Source organism: Perca flavescens, chromosome 18, assembly GCF_004354835.1.
Source record: "Perca flavescens isolate YP-PL-M2 chromosome 18, PFLA_1.0, whole genome shotgun sequence".
NCBI classification, from domain to species: domain Eukaryota; kingdom Metazoa; phylum Chordata; class Actinopteri; order Perciformes; family Percidae; genus Perca; species Perca flavescens.
This window is the reverse complement of record NC_041348.1, coordinates 11,909,557-11,934,636: the sequence shown is the minus strand read 5'-3', so window position 1 is coordinate 11,934,636 and position 25,080 is coordinate 11,909,557. Positions and strand designations below refer to the sequence as shown.

The following is a 25,080-nucleotide window of genomic DNA, read 5'->3' as shown; positions in this document are numbered from 1 at the left end:
ATGGGAGAGTACAAAGAAATGATCTATAATGTTGAGGAGGGCCTTACTATTTAAAAACAAAAGGTTTAGCCCCGCTCGCCACCCAAATTTCTGTACAGTCCCCAAGCGCTAACAACTTGTAATCCTTATTTATGCGAAATAATTAGTTACTATTTCTACACAGATTTTGTCAGACTTCAGAATCAGATTTCTTGAACTGTTTGGCCTTTTTCTTGTCGGTATACGCTTGAGTAAAGTGGAGATATAAATGTTCTGGACTAAGAAAGCCCTGGCATCATACACAAACGCTTACACGTACTCGCACACGTACACACACAGAAAATAAAATTGGAAAAAATAAACTGCTCAGTTTCACATAAGTCCCTTTAATTTCAGAAGACTCTTTAATTGCATCAACATGGCAAAGATAGTTAATTTGTAAATCATATTAAATCTCCATAGTTCAAGTTAATAATCAACAGAAATAAACCTGATAGTTATTCTTTTTTAACAATTTTGAATGAATTATTTAAACATTCTGGATGCATTTAATTTCTCAGTCTACAAGTTGGGGGGAAATTATCAGACAACACTTGTCTTTCATAAAACAAGACTATCAGAAAATGAACAATTTCCATACAAATGCTTTTAATTTATGAATTTAAATTTTGTAAAAAGTATATATCACAGTGATATCTGTCTTTTTGTTGGGCACACGTATTAGTAAAGCATCTAAAAGCATGAGGAGAAAATTTAACCAATTGTTTCTTAAAAGATGCTGAGAAAAATATTATTTTATTTGCTGATTTGGATTCTACTTGACTTTCTATGATTATGCTATTTAAAAAGCTTTTTGGCAAGAGGCACCTAACATTTTTTTTTTTTTTTTTTTTTTATAATTTCAAATAGCAACGACGAACAAGAAGTGCAAATTATACATGACCGAAAAAGCATCCAAATACGTTCCGTTTCATTTCTATCCTATAGTGCAAATCAGGGGAACTGTTCTTGCAAGTCATGCTGAAATAGTCTTCTCAACCAAGCAACAGCCAAACCCTTAAAATCCCTAAAATGAAATACTGACCAATAACAATTGCACTTCACATTTCACCAACAAATGGCCATGGTTATTATGACTTATGAAGGGGTAATAAACTGTCAACTATACAAAAAAAATGCCCTCCAAACACAAACTACAAAAAAAAAAAATAACCCACAAATGATTGCACACCTTAGAGATATTCTCCGTTAAGTTAAAAGGCAAATGGTAACTTCCTACTAAAGAGCAAGATGGTGATGTGAACGGCCCAGGGGATGAACCTACACCTATGAGCAGAAACCTGATGCACTGAGTGAGTTTATAGTGGAACATCTGCTTCCAAGTAACAGTCAAAAAAATAACACTGACTCCAGCCAATCTCCTGAAACTTTCACTTGAACTTAAACTTGAGTAGTCACAGCTTTTGTATTTCCAGTAACTTCTAATTCAGTGCTTAGACCACAAGTAGAACAATTGGTGGCAAGAAACCCTGACGTGACCTAGTCTCTTCTTTACCGCATGACATACAAATCTGTTTTGCATAGATTTGAAAGTGCAGAACAAACGACATCTACTGCCGTCCATACCACTGTTACTGTCGGGGAGTAAAGGTGTCAGTATGATTCTTGGTGCTTTTTGGATCGGTGACATCCGAAACCCCTTCCCTCCAAAACTTACATCAGTTCACACTTCCTTACTTCTGTTTTCTTACGTGCAAATGAGTGCAACACTAAGAATGCCATCGAGGAAATATTGTCTGAAAGTGTGTGTGTAGTTATGCTTCTTGCCCCTCACTATGATGGCTTGCTTTTCACCCCACCTTTGACTGTGGCTGTTAAGCTAATAACTCCTTTACCTTCAGAAAAACAAGTTTTGTTTCGAGCATACTGACGCCTTTTTTTAGGTTATCCAAGTCAGTGGTTTTGGCCAACAAAGGTTCATACTTGCTAGAATCACAGGTTATAATTTCACTCTTAGCTTTGACTTTTTACTTATAAGTGACAATGAAAATGACGAGATGATATTAGGTAAAGTTCACAATCAAAGCAAAGCCACTATGAAGCCCATGTAAAGGTTTATTATTTTGATTAAGTCTGCACCAGAAGCAAACCCCAGACATTTCCCTTCCACGCAAGCAAGCGAGATGTACCTCTATGCATGATTATGCTAGATTCCCTTGATCTCCGACTAATAAAAAGAGCAGCACGAAAGCATTCAGTCGTATGAGGGAGGCGTTAGGGGATGCTTCTGGACAGAGCGGACTACCCTGGGGAGCAACACCTCCTCTTCTTTTACGTCTGCCATCCCTTCTGTTTCTTCAGCTACAGGTGCAAGTCCTCTTGCAGTAAGGGCTGCGACATCTCCCTGCTTCTGTGTTTTAGCGAGGGCAGCTGTTTGAGCGTCACTTGTCTGATGTAGACCATCAGAAAGCCCAGCACCATCACCACACCGATGAAAGAACCCACGACGGGGGCGTAGGAATACCCGTTGGCCCTGGGAGGGGTGCTGGGTGCCGTGGATGGAGCTGGCTCTAGGGACAGCAGTTCCTGAACGTTTGAGAGGGAGCCGTTGTTTGGTAGAGGGGGGATGGCCAGGATGTGGCACATGAGAGGGTAAAGGTCAACGGAGCGCATGGAAGTCTTGACGTAATTCTGCCGAAAGGCCGGCCCACGGGCCACAAACACAGGCTGCATGCTACGCAAGGTGTTGTCGTAGCCATGGTTTCCAACTGGAGAGAAAAGACAAGACGTACATTTATATTTGCATAAACTGGTACAATGCTTTGATGTTAATTATTCTTCCATTGTTAATCTGTAGATCTTCAGTTTCCACATCCCATGAATTACAGGCAGAGAGAGATTTATGGAATCTGGCACTGCTGCTCTGTCAGATGATTTAATACCATCACTGCTTGTCCCAGCTGACTGGTTACTGCTAAAGCAATCACAGCAAACTCACCACAAACACTAAAAATGTAATTAAAATACACAAGCACATAGCCCTTTAGATGAAAGCTTAGGCTGGCAAACTACTGCTCCTAAATTACATCAGGGCAATTACATTCCTAAAGAACTGACTGAATTCACTAAGTGCGCTGTGTATGAAATCAATACCGTTCATCAATGCTGGCAGCATCAGTCGGTTCAACTACTATCCAATCAGGTTTCAGTATCTCAGACTTATCAAATGTAAGACTTTATGAAAAGGTACCCTGTGAAGTTTTTTTTTTTTTCAACCAGTAACGCTATGGATCAAGTTTATTTATTTAATTTTCTACCTTAGTTTTCATTGTACACGTGCATGACTCAGACGCAAGTGCGGGATCAACGCGTTACACAATCTAACCAAAAGGCAGGGAAGAAGACTGCTAGCTAGTAAACGATGCAGGATTTGAAATATAAAAAACTAAAAATTGCTTTGTAAATGTTTCATGATCAAGGAAATGCATTTAACATGTTTTGTTAAACGTTAAAGACACACATAACGCGACACCTAAAGAATAATATAATTAGGGATGGGAGATCGCATCAACGCAAAAAAGAAATGCATCCTTGAATTCATCTGCTGTTAGCCTAGAAAAGACGCATCCTAACAGCAGCAAATGTAATTTGCAGCCAGGGTCAGTCTAGCAACTCTCCGTTGGCTTGCGAGCTGGAAAATCCAAACTCTACTCAGGCCAATCACATTGTGTATAGAGTCGGCGGGTGGGCTTAACATAATGACGGCAGAGTTGCGACGGTTCCACGTGAATCCCCTGCTACTTGAAAACAAACAAGGTGGCGGCTGCTGCTGGCGAACAGCGGCCTTTTGAATCGGCTTTGGCCGCGACTCTGGAAGACTTGGAGTTAAGCTTTTCTTTGAGAAAAGAACAAAGAACGGCACTGAAGTCATTCTTAAAAAAGGAAGATGCGTTCGGAGTCGTTGCCGACCGGATCAACTAGCGTTGCTCTGCTTGGTTGTAGCTCTATCCTATTGCGTGCAGAGGGAATTTGAATGATTTTATCCCGCCCCTCGGATTGAGCCCTGCCAATGGTGAGTTCCCAGACCAAACATCTTGATGTGGGTCTGGCTTGTCAGGCTAATCTGTTGTTCCATCTTCAATTGAAGTTAACAGGGGAGGAGGTGTATATTCATAAGGCTGAACTGCCATCTGACTGTACCTATAATCTTCAACCACCAGGAAGTGCAGGTCCAGTCCACAAGCACCGATCTCATCAAATATGTGAGCATTGCTGTAATTCATTCACACTGGGTCTATACTAATATATCTTAAGTGCCTTCCCTGTAATGCACTGAGAAGCAGAAGTTGCCACTGCTCGACAGTAACAGCTATGGTTTTATCATCCAGGGCCTATTGATCTCTCATAAATCAAACGGCTACATGGTAGCAACAACTTTTGATATCCGGACCAGCATAGTAGCATACTTCACATATCTAACTCAGCAGTCTAACACCACGTTGTCACTGAGGACAGAGTCAGCAGGTTTTTACTTTTTACTGATCAACAAGCCTTCAACAGGAGAGGAGAAAAATCTGCAGCTGCAATAAAAAAAAAAAAAAACAACTCTGTTTTGATATCTCTAATCTGAAGAGGACGTTTTGAAAAACAACCTGCTTAAATTTAAATTGAAGACAATAACTGCGCGAGACAATCTTTCAAACCCACACACTCCTGCTGTTTCTAAGTGAAAATCTGTCTATTTCTGTTAATTACAGCTGGTATAACATGCGCTAGCTTTGGTTCAATGATTTTAAAAAAAAAAAAAAAAAAAAAAAAATCTCCTGTGAAGCTATTATTAGATCAGACTGATCCTGCCGTCACAAACCAGAATATAATCCCAACACAGCTTTAGGACGTTTGACTACGTACGCATGAAAGGGGCAGTCCTGTTCTGCACGACGGTCCAGCCCTCCTTGGACTCTATGAGGATGGGCATGATCCTGATGTTGTGTTGATAGTGGAAGTGCTCGGGAATGTCTTCCTTCTTGTAGACCACCATGTTCGGGTTTGCATCCGCCAGCTTACTGTACACCTCGTCAAACTTCCCTGCGAGACAGATGACAATACATGAGAATACATTTCCACCTCAAATCAAGTTTCTTGACGGCATTGAACGCGACAGATGTTTTAAAAAGCGATACCTTCTTTGGGCAGTATTCCCACCACCGGACTCTTATCCACCCAGGTGTACAGGTCTCTGCTCACATACTCATCCAGTTCTATGATTTTATCAGGGGAAAGCTGCGCCATCCCGTGGTCACTGGTCACTATCAGGTTCACTTTCTCATACAGCCCCGCCTTCTTCAGCTCGTTCGTGAGGAAGCCGAGCTTCTCGTCAATTCCGGTGATGACTGCGTCCATGAGGGAACTCTGAGGTCCCAGTTTGTGTCCGCTCTCGTCCGGCTCCTCCCAGTACAGAACTCCAAAATCCACCGCTGCGTCTTTGGGTGCAGAGAACCACTCAATGATCCGCTCCACTCTGGCTTCAAAGGACACGGTGGCATTGTACGGGAGGTACTTATTGGGGAACATGCCGTGGATCTTCACATCAGACCCTGGCCACATTGCCGCCCCGCTCCGCCCCCCAGCTTTCTGGATGGTCACCCAGAGAGGCACCGCCTCCTCCCACCACCGTGACTCGTAAATACTGTCCGTCTCCATGGAGAAGGACCGGTTCAGAGCGGGGTCGTACATCTCGTTGGCCACGATGCCATGCGTCTCAGCATACAGCCCCGTCACCAAGCTGTAGTGGTTGGGGAATGTTTTGGTGATGTAAGCACACTCCACGTGCTCCACCGTCACGCCCTCATCAATGATGCGGCGGAAGTTAGGCGTCGGGACCCGGTCAATGTAATCCCAGCGGAAGCCGTCGAAGGACACGAGCAGCAGCTTGGGCCGGTCCCTCACACCGTGGTTCCTGGGCCCATGTTGGTTCAGGTGACTGAGGGAGACCAGAGGCAGAAGAAGGGCAAACAGGCAGACCAGAGGACCGCAGCCTCCTCCCAGGAAGCAGCCCAGCATAGTGTGGTCTGTGTGTGATGACAAAACCTACAAACACACACAAAAAGGAAAACTCAGTGAGGATGAGCAGTCAACTCCTCCTATCTGGAAAAAAAAAGTATATGCACATCCTGCTCACATACTTCCGTAAACGTATATTTTTGGTGGTTTGGCCTACGCCCCTTAGTTCCAGTTCAGTGAAATCACAAATCATACAGCATACAATGATACTTACCTAAACAATAGGGTGCCTCCAACTAACTGTTCATTATCAATTCATCCACTAAATCTTTTATTGATAAATTTTTTGCCTATCAAATGTGACAGTCTATCAGATGTCTTATTTAATCTGACAAACAGTCCAAACCTCAAAATATTTACTATTATGTATGACAAATACATCTTATCCAAACAATGTGGCCGACCTCTCCTCCATATTAATGCCAATTAGTTTAGAAATTAGATGTACAACAATCACAAATGGGTGGAACATTAAGAGGGCAACCTGCTGTGTTCATTGCCTCAATACTTTTCTCCACTTACTTTTGGCAGAAAGTATGTGGACAACTGAAGCAGGTTGACCTCTGAATGTTAGCATACTTGCTTTTCAACAACATACAATAGCTTTGCAAAACAGAGAGATCTTCGCAATACTGCTAAAAAAACATGACATTTGCAACCAAATGCATCTGAATCGATAATGTGATCATTACTGTTGATCAGGGCTAAGGCAAATAATCAATATAGCTGCACACTAGAAAATTCTTCAACGACTAATTAATAATCATCTACTCATGTCAGCCATTTATTTATGCAAAAAAGACAGAACATGGCTGGTTCGAGCTATATTTTTATTACATTGTACATTGAATACCTTTTGGGTTTGGACGTCACCTTTAGGCACTGGAATCATGTAATGGATACATTTTATCGGTTCAATTTAAAAATGGATAACGAAAATAATCAGTTTCAGGCCTAGCGTAAGAAGTTTTTAAAAAAAACGTCTGAGTAATATCCGTGTAATACAGCTATAAAGCTCTGTCATGATACAAGATAGCCTACCCTTATTCCAAGCAATAACAAGTCTTCTAACGCTAGCTGTTATGTTGATATGGCTCTATCAAACATGGACATCCGCTAGGCTACACTAACCATAAAAGGCATTAAAGGTCAGGAGAGCAATGATGTCACTGGCAGACTCAGGATATAAAACGTGCAATGCCTCTATTAGGTGACTTGGCTACATTAACTAGAATACATGGCAGTAGCTTTCCTGCTGACAGCCAGCCACATTAAAGAGGAAATAATCAGCCTCCGTATTTTAGCATTGGGCTGCAGAGCTAACGGCTACAATACGCAGCTCTGCCTGCAACAATAAGACAACCACATGCAGCGGCAACACTTCACATGAGCGGATAAAGGAAGAGAAACTCACACACCAAAAACGCCAGATATTATTCTTGTGCTGTCAACAAGCTTAACGTTACCTTGTTATCTGATGCTGCACTGGATCGCCTTGCGCTGCGCACACCGAGATAAACAGCCGGAAGGAAGCCCCGCCTATTAACCTGCGGTGTTGCTTTTATTTACAGAAATGAAAACAAACCAGAAAAATGAAAGACAAAAGGCTGTCCGGCGTCTGCTGCATGTGCATGCTTCTCTTCACGGTGAGCTGCATCCCCCAAATTCACTGCGAATGCACCGGTCCCTGTGACGTAATTTAGGAGGAGGTGGGAATGTGGGTGGGTGGGTGGGTGGGGGGGCGTTATAGATCTTGGTGTCAGTCATCTTACAAGCATTTTGCTTTAAGATGAAAAAAATAATAAATGTTGTAAAATATGTCCACGTGAATGGCGCTACATTTCAAGATGTGAAGACAAAAGACGCGTGCACTCGAAATAATGCTCCCTACTAAAAAAGAAAATAGTCTCCATCGAAGACATTGTGGCTCTATAATTCCGTCAGATAGTGATCATTCTGAAAGTGCAACGCAATAGCCGCCCTGCAACAAGAATGACAAACACCGTCCACTAGGTGTCAGTCAAGTCCTGTCTAACAGTCAGGTCTGGCTTTCTTCACAGTCTAGCGGGTATAAGTTAGCAGCAGGTTTGATATTAGTTTTCAACCTACCCCCATTCAATGTCTTGAATAAAATTCCACTACTTTACTAGTGTAGTATGTTGAGGACAGTTTAGGACACTATAAAAAAAAAAATAAAAAAGATCACAATGGTATTTCTTGTCGCTACCGATTTACGAGCAAAAACAGCACTTCAATCTACCTTCTGGCTGTGGGCTGAGTTAGGGACCGTCTACAAATTACATTGCTCAGGTTGACATAGACTAGGCCTAGTGGGATTATTCAGGAAAGAAATCACCAAAATTCTATAAAAAGATATTTTCTCATTCTGATTGCTGTAGTAGTTGCCAATGGTAAGCCTTTACTTACTACAGGTCATATTTTTCTCATGTCACATGATAGTGAAACCGTATGAAATTAAAAGTTTTAAATATTCACCAAAAATCAACCAAAAGACATTTTCTCATTCTGATTGCTGTAGTAGTTGCCAATGGTGGATTGCTAGTTACTACAGGTCATATTTTTGTCATATGTCACATTATAGTGAAACGGGGATGGAATTAAGTTTAAAATATTCACCAAAACTCAACCAAAAGTCATTTTCTCATTCTGATTGCTGTAGTATGGGCTCCAATTACCAATTAAATGGTAGGGTATGGCTCCAATGATGTTTGTTGTATGTCTTGACATGCTACATATGTGTACCAAGTTTTGTGACTATATGTCAAACGCACTGCAGGGGCTCAATTATTTTTTATTTTGTAGGGGGCGCTAGCGAGCCATTTTTGTGCGCCTATCCCAGAAACCCTTAGAATACGTACATTTTCACCAGAATTGATGCGACTGCCAATTTAGGTGAGTTTTTGAGTATGTTAAGCCCCTCAAAAAGGCGATTAATTAGCCGGACAAAGGAAAAATAATAATTCCTTCAGTTTTAAAAGGGCCTTCGCCGCAGTCTGTGCTCGGGCCCTAATTAGTTTTTCTCATTCTGATTGCCCTCATATTTCCCAGTCACTTCCTGCTACTTAATACAGACCATGGTTTCCTAAAACAAGTTATATGGAAGCAGGACTCAATTTTCTCTAGAAAATATTCACCAAAATTCAATGAAATATTTTTTTCTCATTCAGATTGCCGTAGTCCTTACCAAACTCTCACTGCTACTTACTACAGGCCATGGTTTCCTGAAACAACAATTTATATATCAGGACTCAATTTTCTCTCAAAAATATTTTTGGTGAATATTTTAAACTTTTAATTCCATCCTGTTTCACTATAATGTGACATATAACCAAAATATGACCTGTAGTAACTAGCAGTCCACCATTGGCAACTACTACAGCTATCAGAATGAGAAAATGTATTTTTGTTTTTTTGGTGAATATTTTAAACTTTTAATTCCTTGCCGTTTCACTATAATGTGACATATGACAAAACTGATGTGTAGTAACTAGCAGTCGACCATTGGCAGCTACTACAGCAATCAGAATGAGAAAATGTACTTTTGTTTTTTGGTGAATATTTTAAACTTTTAATTCCTTCCCGTTTCACTATAATGTGACTTATGGAAGAAAAAAATGTGACCTGTAGTAACTAGCAGTCCACCATTGGCAACTACTACAGCAATCAGAATGAGAAAATGTACTTTTGTTGATTTTTGGTTAATATTTTAAACTTTTAATTTCATACTGTTTCACTATCATGTGACATATGAGAAAAATATGACCTGTAGTAAGTAAAGGCTTACCATTGGCAACTACTACAGCAATCAGAAGGAGAAAATGTCTTTTGGTTGATTTTTGGTGATCATTTTAATCTTTTAATTCCATCCTGTTTCACTATAATGTGACATATGACAAAAATATGACCTGTAGTAACTAACAGCCCACCATTGGCAGCTATTACAGCAATCGGAATAAGAAAATGTCTTTTTATAGATTTTTGGTGATTTCTTTCCTGAAAGAATCCCAGTAGTCTGTCACCAGCCTGAGTAATGTAATTTGTAGACGGTCCCTAACTCAGCCAACAGCCGGAACATAGATTGAAGTGCTGTTTTCGCTTGTAAATCGGTAGCGACAACAAATACCGTTGTGATTTTTTTTTTTTTTTTTTTTTTGATACAGTGTCCTAAGCTGTCCTCAACATACTACACTAGTAATGTAGTGGGATTTTATTGAAGACACTGAATGGGGGTAGGTCGAAAACGAATATCCTGCGAATATCAAACCTGCTAACTTATACCCGCTTCAGTCTGTTAAAAGAAAGATGGCATCTCAATCATGACGCTGCGTCGTCACAGTGAGACTATTTCTGACCTACTGAGAGAAAGAACTGAGGCTCGCTACTCTGATGCACCGTTTTAATCCTCTCTTCAATTGCTGTGAATTTCATTTAATGCAGTGTCCATTTTTACGATTGTATGATTATGATGGAAAGCTAATAAATGGACCTTGAGATGAGACAATTTGGGTTTGTCAGTTGCTTGTTGTTTTAAACTCCAAATAGTTTTTGTTAATCAGAAGTTAACCTGTGAAATAGACTTAAACAGGAGCAATGGTCTATCATGATAACATTATAGAACATGTATTTCCAGACAGACATGTAAGTAAATAAATAAGGAAAACATCTGACTAAATCAGTGAAGAAACATAAATGCAGACGTGAGGGGTGAGCATCACAATGATGCAAATCATATTCTGTGGGCCTTCCCAGTAAACCACAGCTCAGCCCATATCTGACACTGTAGAGCAAGGCGATGAGCCTTAAACACAATGATGACAATCTTAAAATCCATTCTTCTAACCCTCACATAGGGCCTCTGGTGACATTTCCAGACTGGAGGATTGGGATCATATTCTCTTGTTTGAGTTACAACACTGCTTTGGCAAAATCTGTAGTAGGCACATTAGAGTCTCTTATCACATTTCAGTTGGCCAAACAAAAGGACATTTAGTAGTTTTAATTTACTAGTAATACAGACATTTAAACACATGATTATATAAGAAACCTGACATAGGCCCCAGAGCGAAGAAATGTTCAGCCAACAAGTTTACGTTTTTCAGGCATTTGGAAAATTAAAGTGAAATGTGTCATTATATTAACAACTGTATGATAGTCAACATGATTTTTGCTTATTACCAAGAATCGTTTGGTACATTACATTAACTATTATTTTTTATCTTTTTTTTATTTATTTTTTTGGTGATCCCCTGACTTTTCTTCTAGCACTGCCAGCAGGTTAACATTTATACTTTTATGTGAAACAAGAAAAAGGAACACTGGATGGATTGTCTCAAAATGTAGACCATCATTTTTCGCTCAGTGTGAATTGAAATTACTTTGTTGATCCCCGCTCTTTTCCTCCAGCGCCATCATCAGGTCAACATTTTGAATGTGTCTGCAAAACTAATGGCATTCCCATCAGTCTTAAACTGCACTTTGGGTTTTGTGCTAATTAGTAAATGTTAGAATGCTAACATGCCAAACTAAGATGGTAAACATTGTAAACATTATACATGCTAAATAGCAGCACGTAGCATTGTCATGTTTCTGTGTCAGCAGCATGTTGGCATTGAACTCAAAGCCTTGCTGTACAGCCTCACAGAGCTGTTTGAGTATATTCACAAAATATTCATTTTTATAAGCCCATCAGTGAGTGGCAACACATGATTTTGGTGCACATGTTTTCAAAAGTGTTTACATTCAATCATTCAATTGTTTTATTTTAAATAGTGAAACCCTTATGTATTGTGTGTAGGCGATCAAACCAGGCAGCATCACAATTTCCAACTTTTGTTGCTCCTTTGTGCACAATTCTGTGTATCTGTTGGGTATCTAAAAATGTCTGAGCACACTCTGTCAAGGCCAGAAATGTCTTGGGTGCACAAAGCAGGCTCGAAGACTCTAAAGGAAAAATCTGAACGATGTTAGGCCTACAATACAAAAAGGAAAGCATCCAGGGAAAAACGCAACTGATGCCCATAATAACTGACAAAAGGGTACAATCAAGACAAAAAAAAGTACAAACAGAAAAGTAGTGGTCACCTGTGCCAAAGAAGTTCTCAATGTGAATAAAACATTTTTGGGGATTATTCCTTTCCAGCGTGGATTATTTTTGTGTCTTTTATGTATGTATGTGTTGAACATGTTCCTCATTGTGTTTTTTTTTTTTTTTTCCCTTGCATTTAGCTGACGGTGCAAATCTATCTGGAAACAGTGGAGCGGCCATCAAGCTACCTGCTCCTGTGTGTTCTGGGTTGACTTCTAACATGAAGGGGTTTTGTTTGTTTGGGCAGGAAAGCTCTGTCTATTGTGAGATTTGTAGCTCTGTGTGTGTGTCTATTGTGATGCTACACAAGAATGTCGAGGTTGCTTTTGTTGACTCCTCTGTAGAATGTTTTTTGGCCTTCCATGTTTAAAATGGTGTGCTTAAGGTTCGCAATGTAGAATATGACGAAAGCCATTGTTTTATAGAAGAGTTTCTAGAGTATTATTGTTGCAAAGTTGGTAGAATTCCCATCCACGGAATATTATCATAAATTAACTATCAAAGCACAGATGGCCTCTAGTCAGTAACAGAGTTTGAGCATATGTTTACTTTTAAATAAAAATGAATTTGTTGAAGAGTCTAGAAAATGTGATTTTAGTTAACCCCAAAACGCCTTTCACCGATAGAAAACAATGGCCTGTTAGACATTCAAGTAGAGCTAAAACAATTAGTTGATTAATTGATTAGTCAATTGACAGAAAATGAAATCGGCAACTGTTTAGATAATGGTTGAGTAATAATCGTTAAAGCGAGAAATGCCAAATCATCTCTGGTTTCAGCTTCTTAAATCTTTCTTTGTCATTTGTGAGGAAATTAAATATTGTTGGGTTTTGGAGCATTATTTGGACGAGCAATTCAAAGACCTCAACTTCATTCTGAGAAATTGTGAATGCTTTATGTACAAATTGGAGCTGTTGCACAAATTGATGCATGAACAATTTAAAAACAACTATGGCCTTCATGAGGACCATTCTTTCTGATTTTAACTACAGAAAAAGTGATTTTGAGAATATAATTGCACTCTTCAGTCTCTTAAATCGATTTAGTAGCCAGTGGTTCCATTCAGCGATTTAGTATCATGTGAAAGAAGTTATGTGAGACAATTGAGGCAATAAATCTGAACAGTGGTGTGTGCACGAACTTGGTAAGGCACAGGAGCAAGATGGAACAAAAAAAACCGACACCTGTGTAACACAGGGTTAGGTTTGACTTAAAACGCAGCGCCCTGGATGGGTGCTATGAGGGGCACAGGCACAAGGGGCACCATAGGTGTTGTAAAACACTTAAAAAAAAAATAAATAAAAAAACCTGGGTCAGTTATTAGAATTACTTAAGATTGTGTTTAGGATTTTGCCCAAGTCCCAACAATGTGACAGTAGTGCTGAAAGAGTCACTTGGGCTGCCCAGAGAGGTAGTTATGGGACTCTGGGGCCAATCTAAACTGACCTTTGGCCAACCAGAGGGTACCAGATCAGAACTTAGGCTAAGGGGCATTTGGGCTGACTAAAGTCCAATTTATAACTTCCGCAGCCACATGGGCGCAACGGTTTGTGAAATTTCATTTCATCATCTGCCCATATCAATGAGGGTCCATGTGGACTGACTGACTGTATGACTACACAGACTGTACACGCAGACATACATAGTGTGAACGTGTTTGTCTATGCAGGCACCTAATGTAGTATAAACAGAACCGCCTGTGCATCCAGGTCCGTTTTGGACTATTATCTGGCCTTTATACGAGCACTAGGGTTGTAACCTTAAGCTTGGAAGTGTCCCATTAGGACAGCGACACATCCTAATCAACTGGGTTGCCTGTTGAACCTTGGCTTTTATATACCTTATCAGGGTTGTCCATTGAGTTTTCACTTTTGCCCAGAAGTGGGTGGTTTACAGTATCTGTTAGCATACATGGATCCGATACACCGGATAAATATCGGTGCCAATACTGACCTCATTTGGTGGATGGAGCATGAGCCATGACGGACCGATCCACATTGAATGTGGTTTTCTTTGTCTCCGTCACTCTGTATCAGCAGATGCCCAGAGATGAGGTGTCTGAATGGGTATCCACTGAGAAAACCTTAAATCAGTATCCTAGTGTTAACACATTACAGTGCAGTTTCAAAGACAACTTATTCCTCTCTTCTTTTTTTTTTTAAAATATACATGTTTATAATAAACAATTTTAGAAGTGTTCATTATGCGAGAGACAATTCAAACAAATAATATATAGCCTCCCAAAACACATTACAGGCTACATATTAATACACTATGGTATATATCCTAGTCTAAGGGCTTAGGCTCTTTTATAGTGTTCTTTCCAGTTTTTATATGGATTTTATTCTGACTTTGCTGGATAATTCTGGTCTTAATAGAGAGAGAACTCAAATGAAGCAGTGCATATTAAATGTACTTGTGCACAATTTAGCCTTCAACCTATGTACATGTACACCTGTCTGATGCTTTACATTCCCATGAAAACAAGTCTGTATCATGTAATAATTCACTCAGTGGTCTAATTTGTCTGAATTTACGGTGACCTTATTCACTGTATTGTTTGACTAGTATCATGTTCCTACCGGGACTGGTGCCTCTGCAGCGATGGTCTATTGGTTATGCAAAATGTGGTGTGCGATTACTCTAGTTCTTTACAGCAGTGGAAACCCTACAAGACACAATGCTCGCCAGATTTTCTGGAGCTCTTCTATGGCCGACATTGTGCCATTGTGCCCATTTTTCTGGTCCTTTGTGTTTTATTTACAACGTCTCTCTCATCCTACATTTCCCAGATCCACCGAGAGTCGGCCCTGCTTTCATTGGCCTGTCTCCACTTTTCTCTCTCAGCCATCGCCGTCTAGTGGGATCTGCGCACAAAGAGCGCGTAGCCAATCACAGACCCCCTCTGATAAATCTCGGCCAATGTCCGCTGGCCTCTTATTTACATAGTGACGAGACGAGCCAATCAGGAGTCAGCACAGGAGAGGATTTGGACTCCTCTAGCCAATGGCTGCGGGAGGTATAGAGTTTTGGGGAGTGCATATAATCAACATATTATCGAAGGTGCTTAGATATTGATCCTGTATTTCGAGGTAGTTCAAATTCGCCTCTACTGGACTTTCGGGTTTGACCTTAATCTTTCCGTGCTTGGAGAATAATTGACGCGTAAAAATGCCGAAGAGAAAGGTGAGTGCCGTGTGTGCCATCCAGCTCACTTTACTGTAGTTTGTCTGTTCGTGCATTTGAGGAAAATAGCAGTGCGCGATTTCTGTGGCACCGTCGAGGCAGGTGAGGTGATGCCAAAGTTTCAGGAAGCGTCTTTTCGTCCGCAACCTTTCAGCTGTATTTAACACGTCTTTGATTGTATACATGAGATTTTATTATAACCATTTTTCTCTTTACATTATAAATGTCCCTGTGTTCATTTCAATGGCCGTTCCTGTGGTCGTTTTATTTGCCACTTCCCTGTCCACTGTGCGCACTGGTGAATGTCAGACGGACCCACCGGATGGATGGATGCGTAATTCCCGTAAGAGACGTGCGTGATGATAATTCTTCGAGGCGCGTTTCACGCATATATATGCGATTTATTGATTCTGAATAATGTGTACTCTTAACCGTAAAAAAAGATGCCCACTTCCCCTGTCTTTTGGTTCTCCGGTGAGGATGAATGGTAGGCGCCAAGCCGATTGAACAAACCCAAATCCAGACGGAGAGAAAGGAAAAAAGAAAGAGGGGATCAGGGACAATTGCCGCTGTGTTAAAAGAGACCGTGGCACTATCTAAACAGCATTGCACGACGAGCTCCAGTGCATTGTATCAGTGCATACATGGAAATTGGCTTTTCTGCCATCTACAAACTGCCATTGTCTGCGCAGATTCGCCTTTGAGGACAGAGAATGGGGGGCCTCTAGGGGCGGAGGTCGCCCACATGCAAATGATGCGATTGCCAACCTGCAGGCTTAACCAACCTTTATTTTTTTTTTCCATGGTGGGGGTGGGCTCTCCTGTACACTGTCCTTACCTGGCTGCAGCCTGAGCAGCAGCCTGTATACCATGTTGATGATATGATGATGTGAATGGAGGCTGACAGCCTGTGTTGTTTATACGCCATCATTCTTTGGGGAGCTCAGTTCTTGGCATGTAAGCAAGGTGCCTCCATTAAAATGGTAATCGCCACATGTCAACATTAGATAATATGAAACTGCATTTGGTACAAAACGCTTACATCAGTGGTTCTCAAACCCCAGGGGTCCTTGATGGGGGTTCTAGGGGGTCCCCAACAAAAAGGGGAATCATTTATTTTCACTAGAATTTCATCCATAAGTAACAAAACCTCCAAAAGCAAAAAAATCAGGTAAGAGGCCCTTGGTCAAAGTCTTATCAGATGTGGTCTAATTTGTGTCAGTTTAGGGGTCCTTTTAGATTAAAACTAGGGGTTTGTGATGTGAAACATAGGCTAACAGTTTGTTTCTATTATTTTAAGAAAAATACAAAATCCTAAATAAATTCAGAAATTACAAAAGTAATTTTAAATAAAATGTAAGACATCTCAGAACTCTTTTTGCATAACTGTGTTAAAATCCTCAATATATGAATCCAATATTTTAATAGGCTACCTGACCATGTATTAGTAAATCAGTAGGGAAAGAACGTATTGTGTTGTGTGCGCTATTATTCTGTTTTTGTTCATTTGTATGTTTTTATTATATGCACTGGACTTTAAAACTAAGTTTTGTATTATAAAAAACTAGTGTTACAGACATGGCTGTAGGGCTATTTTCATTATCAATTAATCTGATTATTTTCTCGATTAATCATTTGGTCCATTAAATATCTAAAATAGCGAAACATTTCCCAAAGCCCCAGCTGATGTCTTCAAATTGCTTTTTTTGTTTTGACCAGTATAGTCCCAAACCGACATATTCAATTTAATATCATAAAAGACTACTAGTAATCAATCTCGCAAATGATAACAAAAGAGAAAGTGGAACTAGTTATTTTTTTTGTGGCATTTTTGCTAATAAAATAAAAACGCTTTATGGATTATTAAATAGTTGCCTAAAAAGACAATTAACATTTGATCCCAAAACAAAATTGTTGCAGATATTTTTTCTGTTGTTTGATTAATCAACTAATTGTTTCAGCACACAGGTACACATTTACTATATTATTATTATTATTATTATTATTATTGTTATTATTATTATTATTATTATTCGTAGTAGTAGTAGTAGTAGTAAGTGTGATGTCTGTCCAGGAAGTTAGGCGTTTCTCTATAATAAAAAAGGAGCCTCCAGCACTTTTCATGTCAGTATGTAACCTTCTGACCTTTTCATAAAGCTGCTTAATGATTAGCATTATTTGTCTTTACAACTCATCCTGGCTCCCTGTATTACTGCACAGAGAGCTTGAACTACATATACACATCTAAACAGAGAAAACCCCTTGTGAACCACATCTCATTTTTAAAAATTAAAATGTTTTGATGATGCTAGATAAAAACAGCCAGAAAAAAAAAAACTGTAGAGGGCTCATACACACGCTTAACCTGTTAACGGTCTCTCCATTCCTCGTTGCATTTCCTACAGTCTCCAGAGGGACCTGAGGGCAAGGAGGCCTCCAAAGTCACAAAGCAAGAGGTACATGTTTCGTTTGTGTGCTGTGTGTGGGCGTGCAGGCGTGTGTTTGTGTGCTGTGTTTTTATTGTACTAAGTGATAGTGTGTGTGTGTGTGTGTGTGTGTGTGTGTGTGTGTGTGTGAGAGAGTGAGAGAAGAGACACATGACAGGTTAATGATTAGGACACCTGTAGCAGTCACAGAGCACTCAGGATCAGCCCGCAAAGGTACAACTGATATCTGTCTCTCTCTGTCACTGTCTCTCTCTCTTTCTCTCTCTCCCTCTCTCTCTCTCTCTCTCATTGATCATCCCTTGTTCCGGTAGCCCCCCAGAAGGTCACAGAGATTGTCAGCGGTAAGTTTCGTTCTCCTCTCCCTGTCTTCACCTCTCTCACTGTCCTCATCCCGCCTCAGTTTTGTGGGTTAGTACAGTAAGTGTCATATTACCAAAGCTCAGAGTAAAGTCCTCTCCCAGTTTATGGATTTGATCAAGGCAATTTACATATTCCATAAACATGTTCCCTGAGGATTTTGTCTGGCTTGGTACGCCTGTCTTTTTTTTCTGTTGTCTTTGTCCATTCTCAGTCTGGTCTGGTGCAACAACTTGTTCAAGTGTGGGGCTGCATGATTAAAAGGAAGGCTTAAGCCGATACGCGTTGGTGTATTCTTAATGTCTTGCCCTGTTAATTAAAGGCCTTTTATCACTTTTTGTTACCAACCTTTACACTGGACATGCTATTTTAATGACTTTTTTTAGTCATAATTCTTCCTCCTTTCCGTAGCAGTGAATGAGTTTAGAAAATTGTACCAAAAAAGCATGTTCTTCCTAATTAGATCCCCAACTAAAGTTGCCTCGACAGTAACCAAAGCTATTCATAGAAAATGTTCCATTTGCATTAAAAATGCTCAAATTGTTCCCCAAATCCTAGTAAAGCTAATGATTATGGTTATTTACAATAATACTGTTATCTAGCCAATGAGTCATTAGCTTATAATTTTGATGTGATCATGCAGCTCTGCCATACAGGCCGTATGTTTTTATCTGTGTTGTACTTTGCACGTCGAACCCATCAGTATTGAGTCTTTGCATGTGTTCGTACATTTGCATGTGCACTTTAAAGGAATAGTTTCAAATTTTGGGAAATATGCTTATTATGCAGCTAGCAGCCAATTAGCTTAGCTTAGCAAGACTGGAAACAAGAGAGTGACAGCTAGTCTGGCTCCATCCAAAAGTAAAAACTACCAGCTCACAAATTAACACAATAAATCTTGTTTGTTTAATCTGAAATAAACAAACTGTAAAAAAGACAAATCGCCATTTTACGGGAGACTATTTCTTGGCCAGGCGACCTATGGAGACCAGGAAAATCACTGTGCTAGCTGTTCCCAGTTTTAATGCTAAACCTCTCTTGGCTGTAGCTTCATGTTTTAACGGACAGACGTGAGAATGGTAAGAAGAAGAAAGAGAATAAGTGTAGGCTATTTCCCAAAATGCCAAACTACTCCTTAAAGCTTTTAATGTGACTGGACTGATGTAAACATGCTAGCTGTAAATGTTGTGCATGTTTCCTGATCTGATCTAATTTCCTGGTTCTTTGAACGCCTTCAGCGGTCATCTTATAAACATGTGACTTTTTTTGGCAGCAAACCAGCACTGCTATGTTGTTTATCGGCTACTATTTGGACTGCGTGTCAAAAATATACTCTTCCTTGTGTTTCCAAATTCTAATATGGTCGGCAATTTCCTGCACCTAATTATAAATGTCAAGCCCCCCCATCCCCCAGCGTAAGAAGAATTTATGTCTTTCATTTATCATCTCATGTGTGTCCGTGAAGAAAAACAGAGATATTTTGAGAAAGAATCACATGATTTAATTTTGTCACAGCAGTGTTACTGTAGCTCGTGGCTTCAGGCTAACGAGGTCCACACTCAATTTGAACTCCCATCTGATATAGTCATTGTTCAGTGGTCTGAAGTCAGTTCATTTTGAAAAGAGGCAGGTATTTAAAACTGCTTTGCACAGGAATATTGTCAGATCCCACTGCTTTATAGGAAATATGGTACAATTACTTGGTTATTATTAATATCTACAGTGGGAGCCAGTACAGCCTCCATGTGTTCTGTGTCAGTCCCAGTGAATACTCTAAGCAGCTCCTGTGGCTTAGGTAACAGGATTTTAAACAGTACAGAAATGTCTCTGTAAGTGTAGAGACAGGGAAGTGAGAGGATGGGGAACTAAATACAAATTAATAATAATAATAAAATAAATAACGTGGATAATATTTATCCAAAAGTGTGCACTGCTCAGTTGGTCAATCCTAAATAACTTCTGCTTAATTTGCAGAAACCTGCTCCACCCAAGTCTGAGGCCAAGCCCAAGAAGGCCATCGTCAAGGTAAAGTACACACACACACACACACACACACACACACACACACACACCTACGCCTACAATGATTTATTTATATCCCCATGAATTGGCAACAGTCCGAGGCACTCGGTTGCCCCTCACTACTCGTTCATGTGCGTGACCAAGGCCGCTGGATGTGGAACACACACACACACACACACACACACACACACACACACACACACACACACACACACACACACAGAGAGCTCCTCACATGCAATCAGACTTTGCAGCTACACCTACAGTATCCAGGGCTCATTCTTTCACCCTTTTAAAACAATACAGGAATGCATTAGTATTTACTTTGAGTATTGGTTAAATATTATAATAATTATATACATGAGCAAAAAGACAATGAGCCTCACACGTAGATAGATCACTTTGAGGTCATAGTGGGAATATTTTCCAAGCATGATGATATGTACCATCATGTCATTTTCATGCAGTTCAATGCAGTTTTCTCTTTTCTTGCACGCAGAAGGTGGCAGACGATAAGGGGGCGAAGGCAAAGAAAGGCGGCGCTAAGGGTAAGAAGGATGACGGCCCCGCCCAGAACGGAGAGACCAAGACCAATGAGGTATGAGGAGGGAAAATTAGAAAGTGTTGATGAAAGAAGAAAACATTCAGTCAGACAGACAAGAAAATAATTATCTTTATTCCCTTATTTTGTCAATTTGTGTATACCATGAACACACATACACTATATTTATCCACTGCATTGCCACACTTTTTCCTACCACTACACATCTATTTCGACTCACACGATGCATGCTGACACCCCCACACACACACACACACACACACACACACACACACACACACACACACACACACACACACACACACACACACACACACACACACAGATCTACGTGTCTCGTCCGTCTGTCAGAGTGTCTTCCAACAGCATGGCTCCCTCCTTGATGTCAGTGAGAGGGCAGAGTGAGACAGTCAGAGTTAAGGGTATGGTCGAGTGTTTCTAATCCATCTCGAGTGTGTGTTTGGACACTAACTTATTCAGAAAAATTGTATGTTATTGTGCAAACATTTACCCAGTGTGCTTTGGAGTGCTGTGGCGGGTCCGAGAGTGAGAGTGAGAGAGAGAGAGAGAGAGAGAATGAAGGAGACCGTGGAGAGTGAGAGAGAGAAGAGGAGGATGTCTGGCATTTTTGTCGCTGTGTGGAGTGAAGTGGGCCAAGGACAACTTTTAACCCATGCGCAGCAAGGTTTGCTGTTCATCACAGCTGTGAGGTGAAATGTGATTGGCTCACTGTGTTTCCACTGTATGGTATGGCTCTGCTCCACTCGACTCACTTTTTGGTTACCAGTACTTTTCTCTTTTCGTTTTCCACTGCGGATAGTACCCCCTCGGTGTAGGCGGGATTCTCAGCTGAAAGCCATAAAACGGCCATTACATCATCTTCCACCCAATTCTCTGGATCCTTTAATTGGCCACCAAACGTCTGCACTTCGTCAATTGTACGGCGTAGTTTTGCATGGTGCCTGAGTGAATATAAAAAAAAAAAAAAAAAAAAGAAATTTGGGACGTGCTATTGACGGTAACTTAACTATTTAAAAATGGCAGGTTTGTGCAGGACGTCTCGTGTTTCTCTCTGACCAATCCATGGTCTGCATTGTTTTAACTCCACCTTTCGAAAATCGTCTCGGATCACTTAGAACCTTGGCTTAATTTGTGAAAAATTGTAAAAAGGTTACATTCTTTTGTAAAAAAGGTTGTAATAAAAACAATACCAGGCGCTATCCAAAACTTTTGCTAATGGAAAACCAAACAGTGAATCGAGTAGAGTCGAGTTGTACCATGCTGTGGAAAAGCAGCAATAGGCTGCTGGCTTCACCAGTGGTCAGGCAGAGGAAATAAAGAGATGATTTCTGCAGATACTAGAGGAGTTACGGGTTTCAATGAGTAACTTTTCAGAGCAATTTAGTAAAAAATCTTAGCTATGGTGGTTTAATAATATCACATAAGCCAATCATGTGAACACTACAAGATTTTAAGCAGAGAAACATTCACTTATAATCATTTGAGCTAGCAGCTTGAAGCCGGACCAATCATCAAATTAGGGTGAGTGGCTACATTTTACCTTTCGCAACTGTTGATAGTTTTGGTTAATTTGCTGAGGTTTGAAATGTCCATACCTGACACCCCAATACAATGGAGGTGAATGACATATTGTTTGTTCTGCTCACAGCATAAAAAAGACATTTGAAAAATTCTTTTCAGAAACAAGGTCCCCGTTACCCTTGATAATCCACAGATCTCACTGTGAAGAGTTGTTTTTCGAACTACCTTCTACTGGAGAAATTGTCCCAATGACTGTTGACATTTCATTTCCAGAGTTGGAAATCTTAAAAAACTCAGCACATAAAACCGAAACTATCTGTCATAACAATCAGTAAGTGGACTACAGTCCATGCTCCAGATTTGAAGGTGTTATTAAAAAAACAAAATCCTGATGACTACATAAACCTGCTTAAGGCCCAGGTTTTCAAAGTTAAAAAGAAAAACGACATTGCAGCTGTTCTGTACATATTACATTTTAACGTAAACTCTTCTCTGCGTAGCTACATTTAAGAAAATAAACAGGCCAATGCAATTCCTGTATCATACGTAAAGGAATAAATCAACATTGAAGAGTAAGATGAGAAGATCGACAACGTTCTCCTGGCTGTATGCTACATATGAAGCTAGCGCCAGGAGATGGTTAGCTTAGCTGGGAGACTGGACTCCGGGGAAACAGCTAGCCTCAAACATAGTTCTGTCATCAGTTTTTGTACGTATTACACAAACCAGTTACAAGTTTTTAATTCGTGAGCTTTAGAGGTGCTGGTATGTGTTTGTTTTTTTGTTTTTTTTTACACTTTTGAAACCGAGCCAGGCTAGCTGTTTTAACCTGTTTCCAATCTTTCCAGTTCCAAGCTATGCTAACCGCCTCCTGGCTCTAGCTTCCCATGTAGCTCACAGACATGAGAGAGGTGTCAAGCCAAGCAAAAGTTGTTGGTTTCCCTTCGAGGCTAGTAAATTCCAATCCGCTTTGGAACCTACCTGTGGCATCGTTGGGTAACTCTTTCCCCTCTTCTTCCCTCCAGGTAACTGAAGCAGCGGAGGAGGCGACTGAGGAGAAGGCGTAAAGACACGGGCGCGTCCACCGACTCGTCCCCTCTGACTCCATGGCAGCAAAGCATCTTTTTTTACTGACGATTTTTGTACCATGCTGAATTTTTTTTAGACTTGTGATAGTAGAGACGGACAACCAGCAGCCCCTTTTCCATATATTCACACTTCTTTTATCTCCCTTACCTACAGTATGTTTTGCCCGGAATTGTCCTTCCTCCTCCATTCTGTATCGCCCCACGCCTCTCAGAAACAGCAAGACAGAATTAAGTGTTTGGCTGTGGTCGAATAAGTCTTTTTTTGCTTAGGAAGTTTCCTAACTGAGCGAAATGACCCGGAAGTATCTAAGTTGCAGCCATGATAAGAGCTTGTCGAATTCTCTAAATGCTAAGGAAAGTTGCTTCAATGCTTCCTTTCTTATCTCCTTGAGGATAGGGAACACAGGACCATCCTTTACGAAAGGAAAGGAGATAATGCCGTCCCACAATTCCTTGTGGCAGCAACATTTAAGTGACACACCATTCGGCCGTTCACGAAAACAAACACACAACATGGCCGACAAGGTACGCAAATTATCATGTAAGTTACTGTATATAGCCTGCTTGAATCAAAACAGTAAGAACGCACAGGGCGAAGTATCTAAGATGCACTTTTAGTAGTCTATCTTCAGTACCGTTGTAGTTTCACCATGGCAGATCCGCGTCAGTAACATTCGCGGTTGCACTAATTACGTAGCCTGAGTGCTGTCGGATTCTCCGAGCAGATTTCCTAAGTCCTTTTGAATTTTCCTTCACATCTTTCTTTGACCTCATGAGATTTTCCATCGAGTTTTTGACTATTCGATCGCAACCTTTTTATCAGGCGGCTGCAGATGTTCTTTTACTTGCCTAAAGGGGGCCGTAAACACGACTGTTATGATCTCTAAACCAGCTCTAACTATATTTGTAGTCTCTATGAAAGATCATTATTGTATTTGGCACTCTGATTAATTCCCCCCCTGATGGTTAAGGGGAGGACTTGTGGATGTATATCAGCAGTTCAGATGCAGAGCTACAAGAAACCAAGTTCATAGTCGCCATGGAGAACATCTGCAGCTTTTTAAAAAGATCTTAGTTTTTTAGAATCACCACCAGTGTTTCACTTAGCTCCTTTTGTACGTGTGTGCCGGAGTGAATGTGTTTGTGGGTCTTTGTGTTTGACTTTATTTCCCCCTTTATTTTTATTTTTACCCCCCTCCTGAGCGCCTTGTCCTGCAGCAGAGTTACATAGCAATAATGAGTGGTGCTTCTGTTCTAGACGGCTCTATTGGCTTTGGACCCTCTGGGCTTCTCTGAGTTTCATCCTGTTGGGAGAATATTTTGAAATAAAAGAAAAAAGTTGATGTCACGTGGCAGTTTTTGTGTTTTTGTGTGTCTCTTCTCTTATTGATGTATGAAACTTATTTATATATATATATATATATATATATATATATATATATATATATATATAAAATAAAATATATATATATATATAAAAATAAATAATTTGGACAGCTATAACATGTTATAGTCACTCGTACACTTTAATCGTATGCCTTCACCTATGCTGGGTTTTGTAGTTTGGAAAACTCTGAGACATCGTGTATGCATGTAGTATGTGTTGTGTTTGCGTTTGAGAGCTCCTTTTCACTGTTTAGAATTACTTTTTAAACCAACACTGTGTGTGTGTGTGTGTGTGTGTGTGTGTGTGTTCGACAGGGGCACGTGGCTGTGTTAAATACAACT

The 25,080-nt window shown here is 40.3% G+C and overlaps 2 protein-coding genes across 8 annotated transcripts; one reads left to right on the top strand and one right to left on the bottom strand.

Moving 5' to 3' along the window:
- Positions 1-364: 364 nt before the first annotated feature.
- enpp5 (ectonucleotide pyrophosphatase/phosphodiesterase 5) lies at positions 365-7,722 on the bottom strand. 4 transcript variants are annotated; one of them, XM_028604546.1, is made up of 4 exons: positions 7,509-7,722; positions 5,163-6,069; positions 4,891-5,067; positions 365-2,747 (listed from the first exon to the last, which is right to left on the bottom strand). In XM_028604546.1, exons 2-4 carry the CDS (start codon positions 6,040-6,042, stop codon positions 2,341-2,343), a joined length of 1,464 nt encoding a protein of 487 aa, XP_028460347.1. In that variant the 5' UTR covers positions 6,043-6,069; positions 7,509-7,722; the 3' UTR covers positions 365-2,340. The 4 variants fall into 4 exon arrangements, with proteins under 4 accessions (XP_028460347.1, XP_028460348.1, XP_028460350.1 ...); XM_028604547.1 differs by having other exon boundaries at positions 7,461-7,513; XM_028604549.1 differs by lacking the exon at positions 7,509-7,722 and adding an exon at positions 7,457-7,502.
- Positions 7,588-24,700, top strand: hmgn3 (high mobility group nucleosomal binding domain 3). 4 transcript variants are annotated; one of them, XM_028604556.1, is made up of 7 exons: positions 7,588-7,688; positions 12,289-12,344; positions 17,740-17,790; positions 18,093-18,122; positions 20,113-20,163; positions 20,663-20,708; positions 23,290-24,700. In XM_028604556.1, the coding sequence occupies exons 1-7, from the start codon at positions 7,616-7,618 to the stop codon at positions 23,295-23,297; spliced, it is 315 nt and encodes a 104-aa protein (XP_028460357.1). In that variant the 5' UTR covers positions 7,588-7,615; the 3' UTR covers positions 23,298-24,700. The 4 variants fall into 4 exon arrangements, with proteins under 4 accessions (XP_028460357.1, XP_028460356.1, XP_028460354.1 ...); XM_028604555.1 differs by having other exon boundaries at positions 7,598-7,688; positions 20,660-20,708; XM_028604553.1 differs by having other exon boundaries at positions 7,601-7,688; positions 20,660-20,758.
- The last annotated feature ends 380 nt before the right edge of the window (positions 24,701-25,080 follow it).